This window comes from Lagenorhynchus albirostris, chromosome 8 (assembly GCF_949774975.1).
Source record: "Lagenorhynchus albirostris chromosome 8, mLagAlb1.1, whole genome shotgun sequence".
In the NCBI taxonomy this organism is placed as follows: domain Eukaryota; kingdom Metazoa; phylum Chordata; class Mammalia; order Artiodactyla; family Delphinidae; genus Lagenorhynchus; species Lagenorhynchus albirostris.
The window spans coordinates 32,209,786-32,226,784 of record NC_083102.1 but is presented as its reverse complement, the minus strand read 5'-3'; the positions used below and the strand labels follow the sequence as shown (position 1 = coordinate 32,226,784).

The window sequence follows — 16,999 nt, the reverse complement described above, 5'->3', positions numbered from 1 at the left end:
CGGCCTCCCCAGCTCATCCTATCTCATGTCTCCTGGGCATTTGGTCCCACTGACCACTTTTTCTATCTGAGGTCATCTTGGCTCCTTGCCACCTTCTCCTGGGCCACTCCTGCCTCTCTGAGCACTCGTTGCCTGCAGCGCTTCCTCCCTGCTCACCCTCAGGTTGGTTCTCCTTTCCTGCTTGCAGCCCTCCTGGGAGACCTCATGCGCTGCCACTGGCTGAGCCTCTCCCCACACACCCAGACCCCTGTCTCCAGCTGCTCTCCCAGGCTCCAGACCTGCACACCTTCACTCCTCACTGCAGGCAGAGAAGTCTGGCAGGCACGACAGCTGCTAAGCCTTTTCCTCCTCTGGTGTCTTCGTCTTAGCTAATGATCTCACATTATTCTAGTTTCCTAAACTAGAAATGTCACAGTGACCTTTGATTCCTTCTCTTGCCCTCAGATTCAGCCAGGCACCACGTCCAGGGGAAGTCCCCGTCCTCGGTTTCCTCACCCCTCACTCGGACCGTGACAGGAACTTTCTGACTTTGCTAACTTGAATCTCTTCCCTGTCGGGTGCTCCTACACGTGACTTGCCCATTTCTTTCAAAACCACAAACTGTACCAACTCACTTCCCAATTGCCTACTGCAGAGGTTTTCAAACTGTCTCCCTAGGAGCCATAAGGGTCTTCAGTCTTCTTGTGGGTCCCTCCCCCAAGATCCCCAGAGTTTTGTTTTACGTCACTTGCACATTCTGTTTGATATTTCCTTTTTTTCCTTTGAACAAATTTGTTGGCGTCTCAAAGTTTGAAAACCACGGAATAACTCCGGGTGAAGGTCACACTCTGGAGCATAGCATGCAAGACCTTCTACAACCACTTTTCCTGCTTCACTCCCTCGGAGAGTAGCATAACACCTGAGTTCCGGCGCAGGTTCCATCACATACAACTTGTGCAACCCAGGATGAGCTCTTTAACTTCCCAAAGCGTCCATTTTTCCATCTGTAAACTAGGGATAATACTATCAGCTCCCTCACAGAACTGTAAGGGGTTCCTGAGATAAGAAGCTTGACGCACGTTAGTGCTTCATCAGTGTTGGCAATTCCTGTCATGTTAGTACTCAAGCACCTCAAGATTGCAAGCCCAGTGTGTCCTCTGATGCTTTAGTGCCCAGCCTTGCGGTGGCTTCTGCCTCCCCTCATCTTTACAGGTAAACCTTTGTTTATTTAGTGAGACTGACTCATTTTTCTGTGAAGCTGTCCCAGAGATAATGCTCCCCGTTTGCTTCCTGAGTACTAAGTATAGACCTCTTACTAAGGCAGTCACCATGTTGAATTTCATCGTTTCTTTGTACACGTATGCGTGCGCACACACACACTCCTACAAAGATTAGGGATTAGCAAGGTAGTTACCTGACCTGATCGTGTCCGTGCCCTTCAGGTGAATTGTGGATGCGCCATATCTGTGCCCTTGAGGTAGACTGTGGGTGCTCCCACAGAAGATCGTTAGAGAGCACTGTGACCACTGCTGTATCTGTGCCCTTGGGGGACACTACGGCACTCCCATATCTTTCTTTGGGATATACTGTGAACACACCCATATTTTTTGAATGAAGCAAAGTAACTGATGAATAGGTAAGTGAACCAGCAAGAAACAGTTACCTTGAGAAGAGGACCCCTGAGTGGTACTACAGATCACCAGGCTGAATTTGGCATTTCAGCTTTGCTTTGTGTCTGTCTCCATATTGGTCAGTTGGTGACTCTGCTGGCAGCCAGTTCTCTTCAGCTGAACTGCTACTACTATAAAATTGCTGAGGTATTTTACCTAGAAACAGACTCAATCATCTGTGGGACACACTACATAAGAAGTATAACTTACCTCCACGGTAATTTAAATACTTCATTTTTTTGTTTGTTTGTTAACAAAACTAGCTACTATTTAGTGAATACTTATGTGCCAGGAGCCGTGTGAACGCTTTACAAATATTATCCTGTGTAATATTCAAAAGTTAAAACAGCAAGATGGGTATTTTTATTTTTCTGTTTTAACAGATGAGCAACCTGAGGTTGAAAGAAATTAAATAACTTGGCCAAGGTCTCTTAGCGGAATAGTAGAGACAGGATTCAAACAGTGATGCAAAGGGGCAGAGGGCAGTTGAGGGGAGGGGGCCAGGGCCGGGGGACTGTGCATCTCAGCCTTCATCGCAGCGTGGCCTGAGCGAGCCGAGGTTCCTGCGTCATTTTTGTCCTATTCCAGCGTGCGTCTTACTGAGTCCAGGGTGTGGACAGCATTGAAACTCAGAATATGTAGCATGTCTTCCAAGTAGCACTAGCTGTATTCTCTGAACCCTTTACTGATGTTTTAAAAACATCTTTTCTGGGCTCACAGCCTCTTTCAGAGCCAGTTGCACCAAAGCACTGTACACATATGAAAAATTGCTCTCTCTGGTTATCTTGTTTGTTTGCGTGGTTTGCTGTTTACGTTCTTGATGCAAGTCTAGAAAATAGTTTTGTATTATATATATATATATACACACACACACACACACACGCACATATATATATAGACAGAAAAAATATTAAAATGCTTATTATAGAAAACTTGGAAAGCATAGAAAAAGCACAAAAGAAATTAATCTTCCATAAAATCAAATATTTTGCCACCATTCACATTCAATCTGTGACCTTCCAATGCTTTTAATGCCTACATGTACATTTGTATTACCCAAATCATAATCTGTACGATACACTTGGTCTTTTCCTTCATGATATGTCAGGAACATTTCCTCATGCTAGTAAATATTCTTCTACTACCTGATTTTGGGGAGCAATTTGATAGCTATCATCTAAATGTACTGTTGTTTAATTAATCTGTTCTTTCTCGTTTTGTTTATTCCTGTATTTTTGCCAGTGATTTTCTTATGACATCTGCTGTTGTCGGTATTGAAATCCTAAAAGGGGGTATGGATTTTTTGGCATTAATGTCTGTGTGAAGGATAACTTTGGGATCATGTTCACTCTAATTATTATAGAATTTTAAGATCTTAACAGAAGAGACTTGAGCAGTCACGTGTGGTAGCCTGTGACAGGGCGCATCTCTCCTGACAGGTGAGCCGGCCTCTGCTCACAGACCTCCATAAGTAGGCACTACTGAGCTCCTCTTTGCCTGTTCTAACGTTATATGTTCCCATCTTGGGCATAGGAACTAGATTCTGACACAAATAGATTTTGAAAAGTTCCTTCCGAAACCTTTAGAAGCCTTGCTTCAAGATCAATGTGATTTGAGAATCTGGGAAGGAAGTTAGAGGCAGGATGGCAAGCAAGATAGCACAGGATGCTGGCTTAGCGAATAGAAGCCAAGTAACTATTGCAGACAGGCAGGGAGTGTTCTCTGATTTGCAAGCTACAGTTATTCTAATTGATTTCTGCATACTTGTGGATAGGGATCTGCCCTCTTCCATTTATTTTTCTCTCAACAAGTAAGATGTGAAATGTTGCTCCATGCCTTTCTAATTTAAATGTTGCACATGTTGAGAACCGATCTTGCCAGCCATTTTAAGCCTGGCCAGGAACCTAACACATTGTTGTTATTAGCCTTCATTATTTGGTTAGAGCCAACATTTTGTTTGGAACTATGCTGCAGTATAAATCTCCTTTATAGACATAACCTATTTCTGCCATAAAGTAGATGCGATGAGAAGGCCTCTGAGTTTCCTTGGTGAGTTGCTCTAGTTAGTCTCACGAGGCTGCTGAGGCCAGGGGATGCTCATTTTGAGAGAGTTCTTGGGAAATGAGATTCATGTTCTTGAGGACTTATAATTGAGCTGAGGAGAAGGACACATGGATAGCTAATCTAAGGTGGTTTGTGAAAAGTACACATGTACAAAGATCAGAGGGAGCTTAGGGGAGAAACAGCATTACCTCACGGCTCACATTGGGTGGCTGTGGACGACGTCCTTGAAGCCATATGCACCACGTTCAGTCTGAGTAAACCATCTGTCTCACACACATGTGCACTATTGCTTTCCAAATATTATGTAGATGCCCTGGTGGCCTACAATACTTTTGAACGAATTCTTGTATCATTACTATTTATTGTATAACTATTTGCCATGCTGTGTATTTTTGATCAGTAGATTCTACACTTACAGTTTCTATCATGGGCATCTGTGAAATTTTTTCATGTTAAAAATTGTTTCCGTTACTTCAGGGTTAGAAACTTCCACTGTCTGAAGCAGTGCTGTCCACTAGGACCTTCTGTGATCATAGAAATGTCTCTGCATTGTCCAGTAGGGTAGTCATTAACTCCATATAGCACTCGAGGACTTGAAATACGACTAGTGGGACTGAGGAGCTGAATTTTTAATTTTATTTGATTTTAATTGATTTAAACTTAAATAGACACACATTAAATAGAGGCTACCGTATTGGACAACACAGATCTAACATATCCCTTTGTAGATAATTTTCTAAAAATCCTCCCTCTTTCCCCAAGTTTCCTCTGCCACGCCCCTTCCTAGTTTGTTTAGACTTCTACCCACATGTGGGTGGCTGCCAGGCCCACTTCTTCTCAGGTGCTCCTTTTCCTGAATGTTCCTTAGCCCAAGAGAAGAGTTCTCTCACAGATGTGACTTTGAAAGCCTTTCCTAAATCATAGAAATGAAAAGGAACGGTGTGCTCGCTTTGGCAGCACATATACTAAAATTGGAATGATACAGAGAAGATTAGCATGGCCCCTGCACAAGGATGACATGCAAATTCGTGGACCATTCCATATTTTTGAGGGCGTGAAGAAAAGGGAACCCTCTTGCACTGTTGGTGGGAATGTAAATGGATATAGCCACTATGGAGAACAGTGTGGAGGTTCCCTAAAAAACTAAAAATACAGCTACCATACAACCCAGCAATCTCACTACTGGGCATATACCCTGAGAAAACCATAATTCAAAAAGAGTCATGTACCGCAATGTTCATTGCAGCTCTATTTACAATAGCCAGGACATGGAAGCAACCTAAGTGTCCATCGGCAGATGAATGGATAAAGAAGATGTGGCACACGTATACAGCGGAATAGTACTTAGCCATAAAAAGGAACGAAATTGAGTTATTTGTAATGAGGTGGATGGACCTAGAGTCTGTCATACAGAGTGAAGTAAGTCAGAAAGAGAAAAACAAATACTGTATGCTAACGCACATATATGGAATCTAAAAAAAACGGTACTGACGAATCTAGTGGCAGGGCAGGAATAAAGACACAGGTGAAGAGAACGGGCTTGAGGACGCAGCGGGGGAAGGGGAAGCTGGGATGAAGTGAGAGAGTGGCATGGACATATATACACTACCAAATGTAAAAATAGATAGCTAGTGGGAAGCAGCCACATAGCACAGGGAGATCATCTCGGTGCTTTGTGACCACCTAGAGGGGTGGGATAGGGAGGGTGGGAGGGAGACGCAAGAGGGGGGAGAAATGGGGATATATGTATACGTATAGCTGATTCACTTTGTTGTATAGCAGAAACTAACACAACATTGTAAAGCAATTATACTCCAATAAAGAGACATAAAAAAAGTTGACTATTTGGTAGGCTATAAATAATTATTAGAAACTCAGAAGTCAAAATCTTGTTCTAGGGCACTCATTAAGCAAGAAATTTTCCCTTTCCTTTGTTATCCTGATGATTATTAGAAACAATTAATAGAGTTCATAGCATTTTACAAGTTATGACTCTTGGGGCCTTCTAAAATCATCGTGGGCAGTAGCGGAAGCCATGACATAAAGGCTTCTATTAAGGTAAAATCACGAGACGATATGTTTCTGAACATAAAATTCTACCTTATATTTATATATTTATTATATCAATAGATACAGTGCTAGTTGGATTACTAGGTAATTCAAAATCGTTATTTTTCCTAAAAGATTTTTGTCATTCACTGTTTCAAAACAAGATGAAGGAAGAAGGCAGTAACATGTAGAATTCAAAAAAGCACATGAACTCGTGCTTGAGGACCTCCCATCAAAATAATGAACACCAGGGCTTCCCTGATGGCGCAGTGGTTGAGAGTCCGCCTGCTGATGCAGGGGACATGGTTCGTGCCCTGGTCCGGGGGGATCCCACATGCCGCCCAGCGGCTGGCCCGTGAGCCGTGGCTGCTGAGCCTGCGCGTCCGGAGCCTGTGCTCCGCAACAGGAGAGGCCACGGCAGTGAGAGGCCCGCGTACTGCAAAAAAATAATAATAATGATGAACACCTTTCATGGACCAGCCTGGGAAGAGGTCTTACTATCGAGGAGGGCCTTCAAGCCCACCGGCTCCGCAAGTGTGAGGGCTGCACGGCTGCTCTCCGCTGCTCTCGGGGTGGGCTCTCATTTCCTGCTCTTCCTGCTTTGAGGCCTAAGGCTTGGAGCTTTCTTCAGATAATCAGACCCAGAGCAAGGAAAGTTTCATTTGCTGAACCAAGAGGCCGGAATGTGTCCACCCGGCTCTTGCTGGGCGGTGCGCCCCGATGCCAAGCATGCCAACAGGAGAGGAAACTTAAAGGCCACTGCACCCCACATGCCCAGTGTATGAACCCACAGCAAGATGAGAGCGAAACATTGATGGGTGTCTTGTGACCTCCATTCTGTGGATCTGGATTCTTCCACTCTTCCCCCTCTTTCATAAATTTAAAATTGTTGGACATCTCTTCTCATAGCACCTCCTTTCACTGTATTTGTGCTGTTTTCATGAAACACGTACCTCTGTGGTCTGCTAATCTCCATTTTACAGGAGATGACTGGGTTGTTGTGACAGTGGTTGTTGTTGGTGGGGTGTGTGTGTATGTGTGTGTGTGTGTGTGTGTGTGTGTGTGTGTGTGTGTGTGTGTGTGTGTGTGTTGGGAACGAATCCGGAGGGGAGGTGGTGAAGAGTGGAGCTCGGGGAACGCCAGCTGGCAAAGACAAGTGAGCATCTGCAAATATAAAATACCGGCCTGAATTTGCTTCCCTTTCTATTCTGTAGTAAACACGAAAGAGTACAAAGGGAAACTTAGTCTGCTGTGAGCCCCCAGGAAGAATATCCATTCTTGCCCTGCGCTCCTGAGACCCTTGCAGTGTTTCGGAAAGGAGCCGAAAGAACAGTGTGGTTTGGGGTCTGTACTGCTCCCCTCCCTTGGGTCTTCCTGTGCCCAGGCTGCCACCCCTCTTCCTCCAGCACCTGAGCAGCTATGGGTGACCCTTTCTGCAGGACTAGGGCCTTCTCCTTGATAGATCTGTGAGGAAAACCTAACGGGCAGTGCTAATCATCCTCAGGTCTCTCCAGTGTGGTTGGTTTAGTCATATGAAACTTCTTAACCTTCATGTGTTTGTTTTATGTATTTTCGTTCTGGTTACAAGATTATACCAACTTATTGTGTCTTCTAAATTTTCCTTTTTGCTGTTTGAGTCTGTATATGTATATATATATTTCTTTGATTAGAATATCTTAGCCTGAAAGCCTCTGATGTTCACTGTAGGAAACTAGTACAAGGCTAATTACCTGCCAGCAAACTTTGCATTGCTGGATGTTTCAGTAATTGCCTTCAAATGTAGTGATGAGGTTGCAGGTTTGATGAAATGCTTACGAGCGGCGGCTTTAGGGAAATCAACCTCTCCATTTTCCATTCTGAATTCCAAATTACTGTGTATTAACACATCTGTCTCCTGCCTTTTTTTTATTTCAGTACCTACTAGAAATGAAAAGCTTAATCCTGCCCCCAGAACATATCCTGAAGAGAGGGGACAGTGAAGCAATAGCGTATGCATTCTTTCATCTGGCGCACTGGAAGAGGGTAGAAGGGGCTTTGAATCTTCTGCATTGTACGTGGGAAGGCAGTAAGTAATTTTCTTTCTTTGAAATGTTTTTAAAGCATGAAAAGATGCTAAAACTGTTTTTACCCTGAGTGTTCACGGTGAATGATGGAGATTTGCATATCTATAGCTCTCCTTCTCTGTGATATTCCATCACCAAGAGATGGTTAATTACTCAGGCTCTCTAGTTTCCCAGTGGTGGCGGGTGTTACTGTGGTGATCCCATCTCTACAGCTCAAAAAGGCAAGTTTATACAGTGGATGGGGTGAGTCTGGGCTATCCTGGCAGAGGAGCATTTTACAGCTGGAAAACCCTCTTTGGAGACCTGGACAGCCCCTCGGCACCATGGGAACCTTTGGCGTGGGGTCAGGCCTCGTGCTGGGCTCTGATGACCACTTCTGGATGGCCTTTCTGGGAGGGTTGGCTGAAGAGCCACAGTTATCCTCCAGGAGAGCTGGGTTAGCCAAACACAAACGAGCAGCGGTTACACCTGCTTCAGAACAAGAGCAGTGGCCGCTGGACTCCAGTATGGTGGCAGGTGTAGCATTGTGCATTAAGGGATAAATGCCTATTAGATGGATGTGGGGATAAACTGATCTGAGCACGAGCTGGGCACCGTCATTCCGTGTAAGGAGAAGCGGCTCCAACGGTGGATGAGACGTGCTCCCTGCCCTGGAGAAGCATGTCATCCAGTTGGGAGGAGTCATCAGCAGCATGTAACAGCTGCCCAGTGATTCTTCAGACAGGAGAGGCCTATGGGGTGGAGCAGTCATGGTTAACCTTATGGGTCATATGAGATTTGAACCAAGCCTTGAAGGACTGGGATGGTATTATAAGCAAGGACACTGTGAACAAATGCTAAGCGGTGGGGCTGTTGGGGAGAATGAAAATTAAGGAAAAAGGCTCAAGATTGTGGATTATTGGACCACATATATATTGACAGTCAGTTATCATTAACTTAAGCAAAACAAACACAACATGTAGCATGGGTTTTTTATTCCCCCCTCTCATGGGGAAAAGAAATATTAGAGTCTTCAGATAATTTTTCCTTAGTTCACTCCTACTCTGATTAGCCTCACAAATGAATGTCTTTTTAATTCCTTTCACTGTTTATCTTTGCTCCTTCCATTTTCATTTTGCTAATCTTCTGCTCTTCCCTTTTCCTGCCCTTCCCTAACCCAGCAGGAATCTAAACTGGTGCAGGAAGGGAGGGGGGGCAGCCGAATGAGATGGAGTAAAAGTAACTTGACAGGGGACTCAGGTTGATTGAAAGTTTTTTGTTTAGTTGTTTTGAAAACATTTCTTTAGAGAATTGATAGCGGGTCAAGTTAAATCATTTACTATTTATAACTTGAGGGATATCGACTTGATCGATGTTTCTACCCCTACTCTGTAAGTGTGGTAACATACTCCAGGTGTCCTGGTCCCGCTATTTGGATATGTTAAGACAGCACACTCTGCTCAGGGTGTGTGTGGACATGTATGCAGTCCCCTCTGGCTTGGGCTTCTTGTTGCATTTAAAGTGTTCTATCCAGATGAGACAAAAGGAATTTTTATTTAAACATGAGAAAGAGACAGAAAAAGCCCAGCAAGAATAAACATGAGAGGCCTCACCTAGTGTTAGTCGTGGTAAAATTAAATGGACAAACTGACTTAACCAAATAAGAACGTATTTATAGATCGGTACCTTGGAAACATAGTAATAGAAGCTTATTGATTGGATCTAATTGATAAGAAAGTTACCAGTCCTATAGAAAAGGTCAAAAGCGGGTGGGCAGAAGTGATGAAGACACAGTGTCAGGAATGGCATAACTATTAAAAAAAAACCATGAGGAAATTCTGTTTGGAAATTAGTTACCCATATAATCATGTAACAATAGGGAGATGCTCTGGAACAACTGGGAAGGACAGTGAGATTGTGAGAAATGTGAAGTGACATAGTGAACCCCACATGAAGCAGTGTAGTACCTCTGAGGGGATGTAATTACCTCTTTATTAGAATAAAAAGAAGGGGTGAGTTTTTTGTTTTGTTTTTGTTTGTTTATTTGGTTTGGTTTTTTTAAACATCTTTATTAGAGTATAATTGCTTTACAATGGTGTGTCAGTTTCTGCTTTATAACAAAGTGAATCAGTTATACATATACATATATCCCCATATCTCTTCCCTCTTGCATCTCCCTCCTCCCACTCTCCCTATCCCACCCCTCTAGGTGGTCACAATGCACCGAGCTGATCTCCCTGTGCTATGTGGCTGCTTCCCACTAGCTATCTATTTTACGTTTGGTAGTGTATGTATGTCCATGCCACTCTCTCACTTTGTCCCAGCTTACCCTTCCCCCTCCCCGTATCCTCAAGTCCGTTCTCTAGTAGGTAGGGGTGAGTTTTTAGACATAAAACAGTGTGGCAAGGTAGTCAGGGGCCTATAGGAAAGATAAATTCAGCATCTGATCCTTACAGATAATTAAGAACCAGGAAGTTACGCTGCTGTTCAGTTTTCAAAAAGAGAGCCATACCATTCAGTTTTAGAAAGAAAAGAGAACCATGAGAGTGCTTACCAGGTGCTATCTACCTTGGAGGATCCCAAGAACCTTGAAGAGTGTTTGTGTAACAGTGTAATTCACAGAGGGTTTGTATTGCCATCATTTCATGGACTCCTGATAAATTTCTGAGTTAGGCAGGACAGAGGTGGCCATCTTAGTTGATCAAGAGAGGAACAGGTTCATTGAGGTGAGTACCTTGTTGAACATCCTGCCAGCACTGTTGGCAGAGCCAGGTTCACTTTTTCTTCACTGCTCTTTCCTATAATACCAGCTATTTAGGCCTTTCCTGAATTGATTAAGGATAAGAGGATCAGCCATCTCTGAAACATTTGTTTAGAAGCCATCAATTTACACCACTGCTTACAGTCTGGGGTATACCTATGCCCTTTCTAGTGTTTTGAAAGTTAATCATTCTATATAAAGTTATATTTTTGTTGTTAAATATTGACGTAAACATTTTAACTATAGAATGAGCCCAATTCTATAAAAAAATACATTCTATATATAAACAAAGGTAAGAGACTGGAAATAAATACATCTTTAAGTAGATTTTAAGTGATTTGGGTTTTTCTTCCTATTTGTATTTTTCAAACTTTCTACAACAAGCATATATGTTTTCTACAGGCATAAATATGCATGTGTATATATGTGTATGTGTATATATATGTATATGCATGTACTTAGAAAAATAATCTTTCATTACAAACAGTTTTGGTCTTTTTTCAAAAACAGAGCTATAAATCTGTCTTGCAATTCAGAAGAAAGAATTACCACTCCAACTTTAGACAATTGTGTGTAATTGGTTGACAAAACTTCTAGATTTGTGTCCATTCTAAGTTAAATGGAGGCATCAGGGCTCTGGATTTTAAATCAAAAGGGCTTGGATTAGAATTCTGACTTAGCTACCTATTAACTGGTATTAACTTACCCATTTTTTGAAAACTGTGAAGCGCTGAAGATACTGAATGCCATCACCCCATCCCAGATTGGTGGGCTTCAGGGCAGTTGCCCTCAGGGCGGCTACAGTACCAGAACCTCTCCCTCTCCCTCTGAGGTCAGTGGGGCTCCCGTAGACGGCCTGTGCCTGAGCGCAGGAGGCTGCACTTCCTCCAGTTCACCACTGGGTGCCGCATTTTGACATCTCCAGCCTCAGGGTCTCGGTTTTTGCCTTTAAATCATTTCTTTCTTCATTCTGAAATTTAAGGCCATTCCCCAACTCCCTTCCAGTTTCCCCTTTTCATTAGAAAGATAATTCAGGGAGGAAGGTAACAGTGCCTCCACCATGTTCCATGTTAAAAGTGAGTATTCTTTTAAAAAGTCAGTTTATCTTTTAGAAAAAATTTTAAAAGCCTGACTTATGTCAAAAGTGTTAGTTAGGGGTAGGGATGAGGTATATTTTTCTTTGATTTTTAATGAGTTTATTATGTTGGAGCATTAGTCATCTTGTGGAATTAAGTGAGTTTCCCACCAATCAGGCTGAAATAACTCACATTTTTGTTAAAACCCCAAAGTCCAGCTGATGCATGGCAGAGATTGTTTGGGTTTGAAACATATGGTGGTTTAAAAAAAAACCAGAGTCCTCAACCACAAATACATCAGCATTTCAAAGGTAAAATATTTGATTCATCACTGTCCCAGCCCCTGAAATTACACAATATGTTCCTCAAAATCAAGATAATGAAGAAATGGGGAAAGTTTTAATTTATAAGGTTTAAAAACATGTTTCTTAATTCATTACACAGCCGTCACGTTATCTTAATTATATTTATTTTAAGCACTGTAGGTTCTGGTTACGCTCACACACGTGCACACACACGACTGCAAGTGTGTGTTGAATGTAAAAGCCATATATGAATGAGGGATCTCGTTGGAATTGTGTATTATTTACAATGGTATCGCGCCTTATGGGGCCCTATTTTAAATGGCACATCTTCTATTTTACCTGTATTAAATACTGATGTGGCCTTATCTCCCTTCTACCTTGATCTTTTCAGGGCTCTGTTTTGGCTGTATTTATTTTGTAAAGCAGAATAGTCTGCTGACCACAGCTGTGAACTTTAAGGTTTAATTTTCAGGTTCTATATATCAGAAGGCTAGAGTGCCATGGGGTAAATCGCTTAGCTTTTCTTTGTTTCCATTTTTTCCACTTGATCAAGTAAGACTCTTTATTTTCTTTTTGGAGATTTTTTTTCCAAAGAATTCACTAAATAATGTATAAGATTTGAAGGTGGTGTTTTTTAGGGGGACTAGGCAAAGTATTTCCTTTGAGAGGAGAAAATGGTCCATTGTTGAAGCAAAGGATGAGATTCTGATTCTAATTTATTCTCTTTGAACCTGATGGTAAATGCTACTTGCTGTAAGATGTGGTCCTTAGGGCATTTCCTCTAACCAAACCTTTCCTCCAAAAGCCTGGCACCTTTGGGACTGCTAAAGAGAAATTCTTCCACCCCTCACCCCATAGATCTAAGGCTAAATTTTATAATTTAGGAGAAAACAATGGCCAGCTGAAGTCCCTGGCCGTAGCCAACTTAACACTAGTAGCCGGACTCCAAATATTATTCAGCGCTTCCCCACCTACTGCCCAGTAGGACCAAGCTTGCTCCTTTCAGTTATTCAGTTTTGAGCCGCTGACCGTACTTTGGATCCACTGGGGTTTTTAAAGGAAAAAATTCTGTCTCTGCCCTATTGTGCATTAACTTATTCATTCCTTTATTCAATTAACATTTATTGAGTCCCTCCTTTGTGCCAGGCATTCTTTTGGGGATACCAAGATGAGTCAGACTCTGAAACGCTTTGAGAGAAACATTAGTGTGTGTGTGTGTGTGTGTGTGTGTGTGTGTGTATACACATATTCTCACAGATACATACACACACATATATAATATATAGTGTGGATACAAGCAGTGGAAGCAGGAACAGAGTGTTATAGAGTGTTGCAGGTCACTAACAAATTAGTGAATCTGCTATAAAACTCTAGAAGTTTTCTTCAGAATTGGAATGGAGCATCATGTAATCTAACCAAAGGAAAGTGGTTTTCCCAAGGCCATATAAGTAGATAGTGAAAAAATGTGGATCAGAACCCAAGCTTTTGACTTCTGAATTTTCCTTATTGTGCCCAAAGTCTCACAAAAGACAAAGAGCCTTTATGGCCAGTTGCCCACATTACAGTCAAAAGTGAGAACATAAAATGTGTATTTTGATGAAAGTTTTCTGTTCTATCATTTGCACTTCTAATTGTTCACAAACAAGCAGCATTTTTACTCATAAGCTAGAGTGTGACCTGTTAGAGAAAGGAGGAACTTGGGGTTAGTGGAAAGGCACGGTAAAGAGAAAACTAACTTTCATTGAGCAGTCAGGCACTCTGTGTGGACACGTTGACCTCCGCTGTCACACTTAGTCCCTTTAACAGCCTCTCGAGGTCCTTGGTGTTCTCATTTTTACGGCCGAAGAGACTGGACACAGATTAATGACCCACCCAAAGTCATACAGTTGTCAGCCTGGTCAAGTTTGACTCATCCTGAGCTGTCACCTCCACCACTCCCCCATTAGGTATGGGCTATCACAGGGGGACTTTCACTCTTGTTTTCATGATTATTGGCTCATCTGTTTCCCACCCTGGGTGGTCAGCTCCATCAGTGCAGGGACAGTGCATACTTGGCTCACCTTTCTATCGCTGCTGCATGAGGAAGGCACTCAACATTTTGACCATGTAGAGCTGGGATTCAAACTCAGTTCTTGCTATTGCAAGGGGTCTGTATAAAGTTCTCTGAGATCCTCTTTGAAAAGGCAACATAGACAAACAAAGTATCAAACATTACCTTCTATCCTTGTCTACATTGTGGACAGGATGAGAGCACATTAGAAGTCACTGGGGAAATCAGGAATTAATTTGTTCATGTAACCATCCTTCTGTTCATTCTTTGGTTCTGTTGATTCTTTCTCCAGTATTGGTCGAGTCTCTGATTGGCACAGCACTGCTAGGCTTGGTGCCTAGAAAACGTGTCTGGGCAGGGGTGGAAAGCAGCTGTGTAACGCATCACATGTCATTGTGGAGAGCCTGCTGTGTTCATTAAGTAGTTCCCAGTTTCATTTTGCCTCTCCCACAAAGGCACAATAGAAACCAAGGTAGGGGAGGGGATGGCACAAAAGGAAAATGCAACAATGCCACTTGTGTCCCGTGTATTAACTCTGAGTGGTCCAGGTTTTTGGTTTCGTTTTTAACCAAATACATGTACATTTTTTATTCCTCTGAAGTGTATGTTTTTTCGGACGGAGATTTTTTAGGAGGTTTTTAGTCACTCATGAAGTAGATCAAATTCATAAAATAGTTCAAATGACCTTTTTTCCATTCTTCCTTGCCCTGCGAAATCAGCGTGTTACTGTTTGCACTTGCAAAAGTTCTAGACATTCGGCTCAAGCCACGAGGTTCTTGTGGAGCAGTGTCGTGTCTTTGCAGTGAAAGGGACCAGGCGGTGGGAGGTGAAGCTGGCCCAGCTCGTGCAGTGCCTCCTCCACTCTTTGCAGACCCCCACTGCTTATCGCACACTTTGCTGGGCCCCGCACAGCAGGGTGGACCAAGGATAGAATTGCAAACAGAAATTGTGCTTGCTTTTGTTTAGTGAAGCCAAAAGTCTTAATATTATTTTATGAATTTGATGTAAATGACAACTGACATGAGAATGAGAAATTTTAAGAGCACATAAGCGTCTTTACAATCCCAGGGGTTGGGGGCAGAGGACAGTACAGAAAGTGTGTGTGTGTTTGTATTCTTTCTTGAGTCGTATATAATCAGTGCCTTCACCCTCTCCAAAAAGACCAGAACTGATTAGAAGAAGGAAAAGACTAACTTGATGTACAAAATTTGTATGCATGCCAAGTACTGGAGTAAAAACTATTTGGCATCTGACTGAAAAGACACCAAGCAACCATTTGATGTCTATGGGTGAACACTCTCAAGATCTTGCACTCCTATATTTCAGTTAAAAAATTGCTCCCTGAAGTGCAAACTGACTTCAATTTTGAACAAAATTTAGCATTCAAATTTATAGCCACTTTGAAAACTGAGGGTTTATTTATATCATATGAACCTGAACAGATTCTTAATTACAGCAGCCCTAGTGCACATGGAGAATCTGGATTTCAAAAAAAAAAAAACTTCCACATAGGTTTTTCTACATTTTTGAGATGCTTTCATAGCAGCCATCATTCATGGGAAATAGTATTAAAATCCTGCCATACTGCAGTTTAAATTTAAACGCACTGCTTCCCAGTAGAGAGTTTAGTGTATCCTATAAAGGCACTAAATGGATTTTTTCGGTTTTGTAATTTTTTCCCTTCTCTTGCAAGCCTAATTCTACCGAGAGAGATGCTGGTCCCTTTGAGTAATCTTTGTGTGTTAACAACCTGTACAGGGAACTCCTCTCTTGCTTGTTGTAATGGGCAAAAGTCATCTTGGTTTGCATGAAAGAGAAGGTCTGATTGAACTAGGGTGAGCCTTTCATTTTAAGAAGAGTTAAAGTCTGGGGTGTTTTTAATGTTTTAATCTCTGTTTAAGAGGTTTCTGTTATGAGAGGAAAATTGATAACATTTTTACCTCAGCCAACTGGCTCTGCTCTAATCCCACGTTTATAGTGATTTATATTCTCCGTGGCAATGTGCTGTAACCTCAGAGTGATACCACTGTGGTGTAGATTGACTGCATTCCAAATGCTGGAATCACATACATAATGTTTTTACTTTTAAATAATATTCAGACACCAGAATAAATACCATATGTGCACTGATGCTGGTTACAATGGAACCTTGTCATTTCTTGTGAGGGAGAACATTCTTTGTTTCTGATTTCTGTTTGAAATAAGTATGCAAAAGATAAATATGTACATTGACAGCATTTTGAGAAGGCTCAGGTAATTGCACAGCTGAGGATGTAGCTAGGAGTCCTTGAAATGTAGCATTTAAGACTGAAAAGGCTGCTGTGTTGCCACCATCCCTTTTTGACACACATGAAGGCAAGGACTGTAATCTGACATTCCCAGTGTAGGGTTTAGTTTTTATATTTTATAGCTACAGCATGCTGTAGTTACCGGACATCTGTTGAAGAAAAATTACCTCAAGTACTGTTCACAGAAACAGTGAGACTAACGTGCTGATGACCTCGTAACAGGGAGAGTAACACACGTGATAACGGGAAGGGATGGATTGATTGGAAAGTCATAATTCAGTGTGAGACCTAATGTTATCTGATTCCACGAAACCAGAACTTACGTGGCCTGATATCATCAAAATACAGATAATCAATCTCTCCAGATCCATTTTTTCCCCACATGATGTTGAAGATTTAAAAGTTTCATAAAGTTTAGAAATACCTCCCAAGTCATGCATTTTTAGGTTCTTGTTTTCATCCATCTTGGTTGGAATTCTAATCCACCTAGACATATTTTTTAAATAGACATGCTAGAATGCCTTTCATATTTGTGCATCTGTGACACGATCCAACAAGTCAGTCCACGTTTGCTTCTTGGGGAAGCATTTCAATCCAGGTTTACGTTATTACCATCAGGTGAGCTATATTGAATTAGTGCTTACGACGTTTTCGTAATATTTTGTAGATGAGGAAACCCTGGGCATTGGAATTGCTGGCTTTCCCTACTCCTCTG

General features: G+C 42.1%; 1 protein-coding gene and 1 non-coding gene across 8 annotated transcripts in view; both read left to right on the top strand.

Moving 5' to 3' along the window:
• Positions 1 to 16,999, top strand: part of ST7 (suppression of tumorigenicity 7) — a 254,701-nt gene that overhangs the window by 226,679 nt on the left and 11,023 nt on the right. For 6 of the 7 annotated variants that reach the window (XM_060156804.1, XM_060156802.1, XM_060156803.1 and 3 more), the window contains one exon: positions 7,677 to 7,827. In XM_060156804.1, the coding sequence (XP_060012787.1) occupies positions 7,677 to 7,827 (151 nt within the window). Of the gene's footprint in view, positions 1 to 7,676; positions 7,828 to 16,999 lie in introns of those variants that run through there. The other variant, XM_060156807.1, reaches the window with a different exon arrangement.
• LOC132524997 (U6 spliceosomal RNA) lies at positions 4,655 to 4,761 on the top strand. Its single transcript, XR_009542132.1, has one exon. It is a non-coding gene; the product is annotated as a U6 spliceosomal RNA (small nuclear RNA).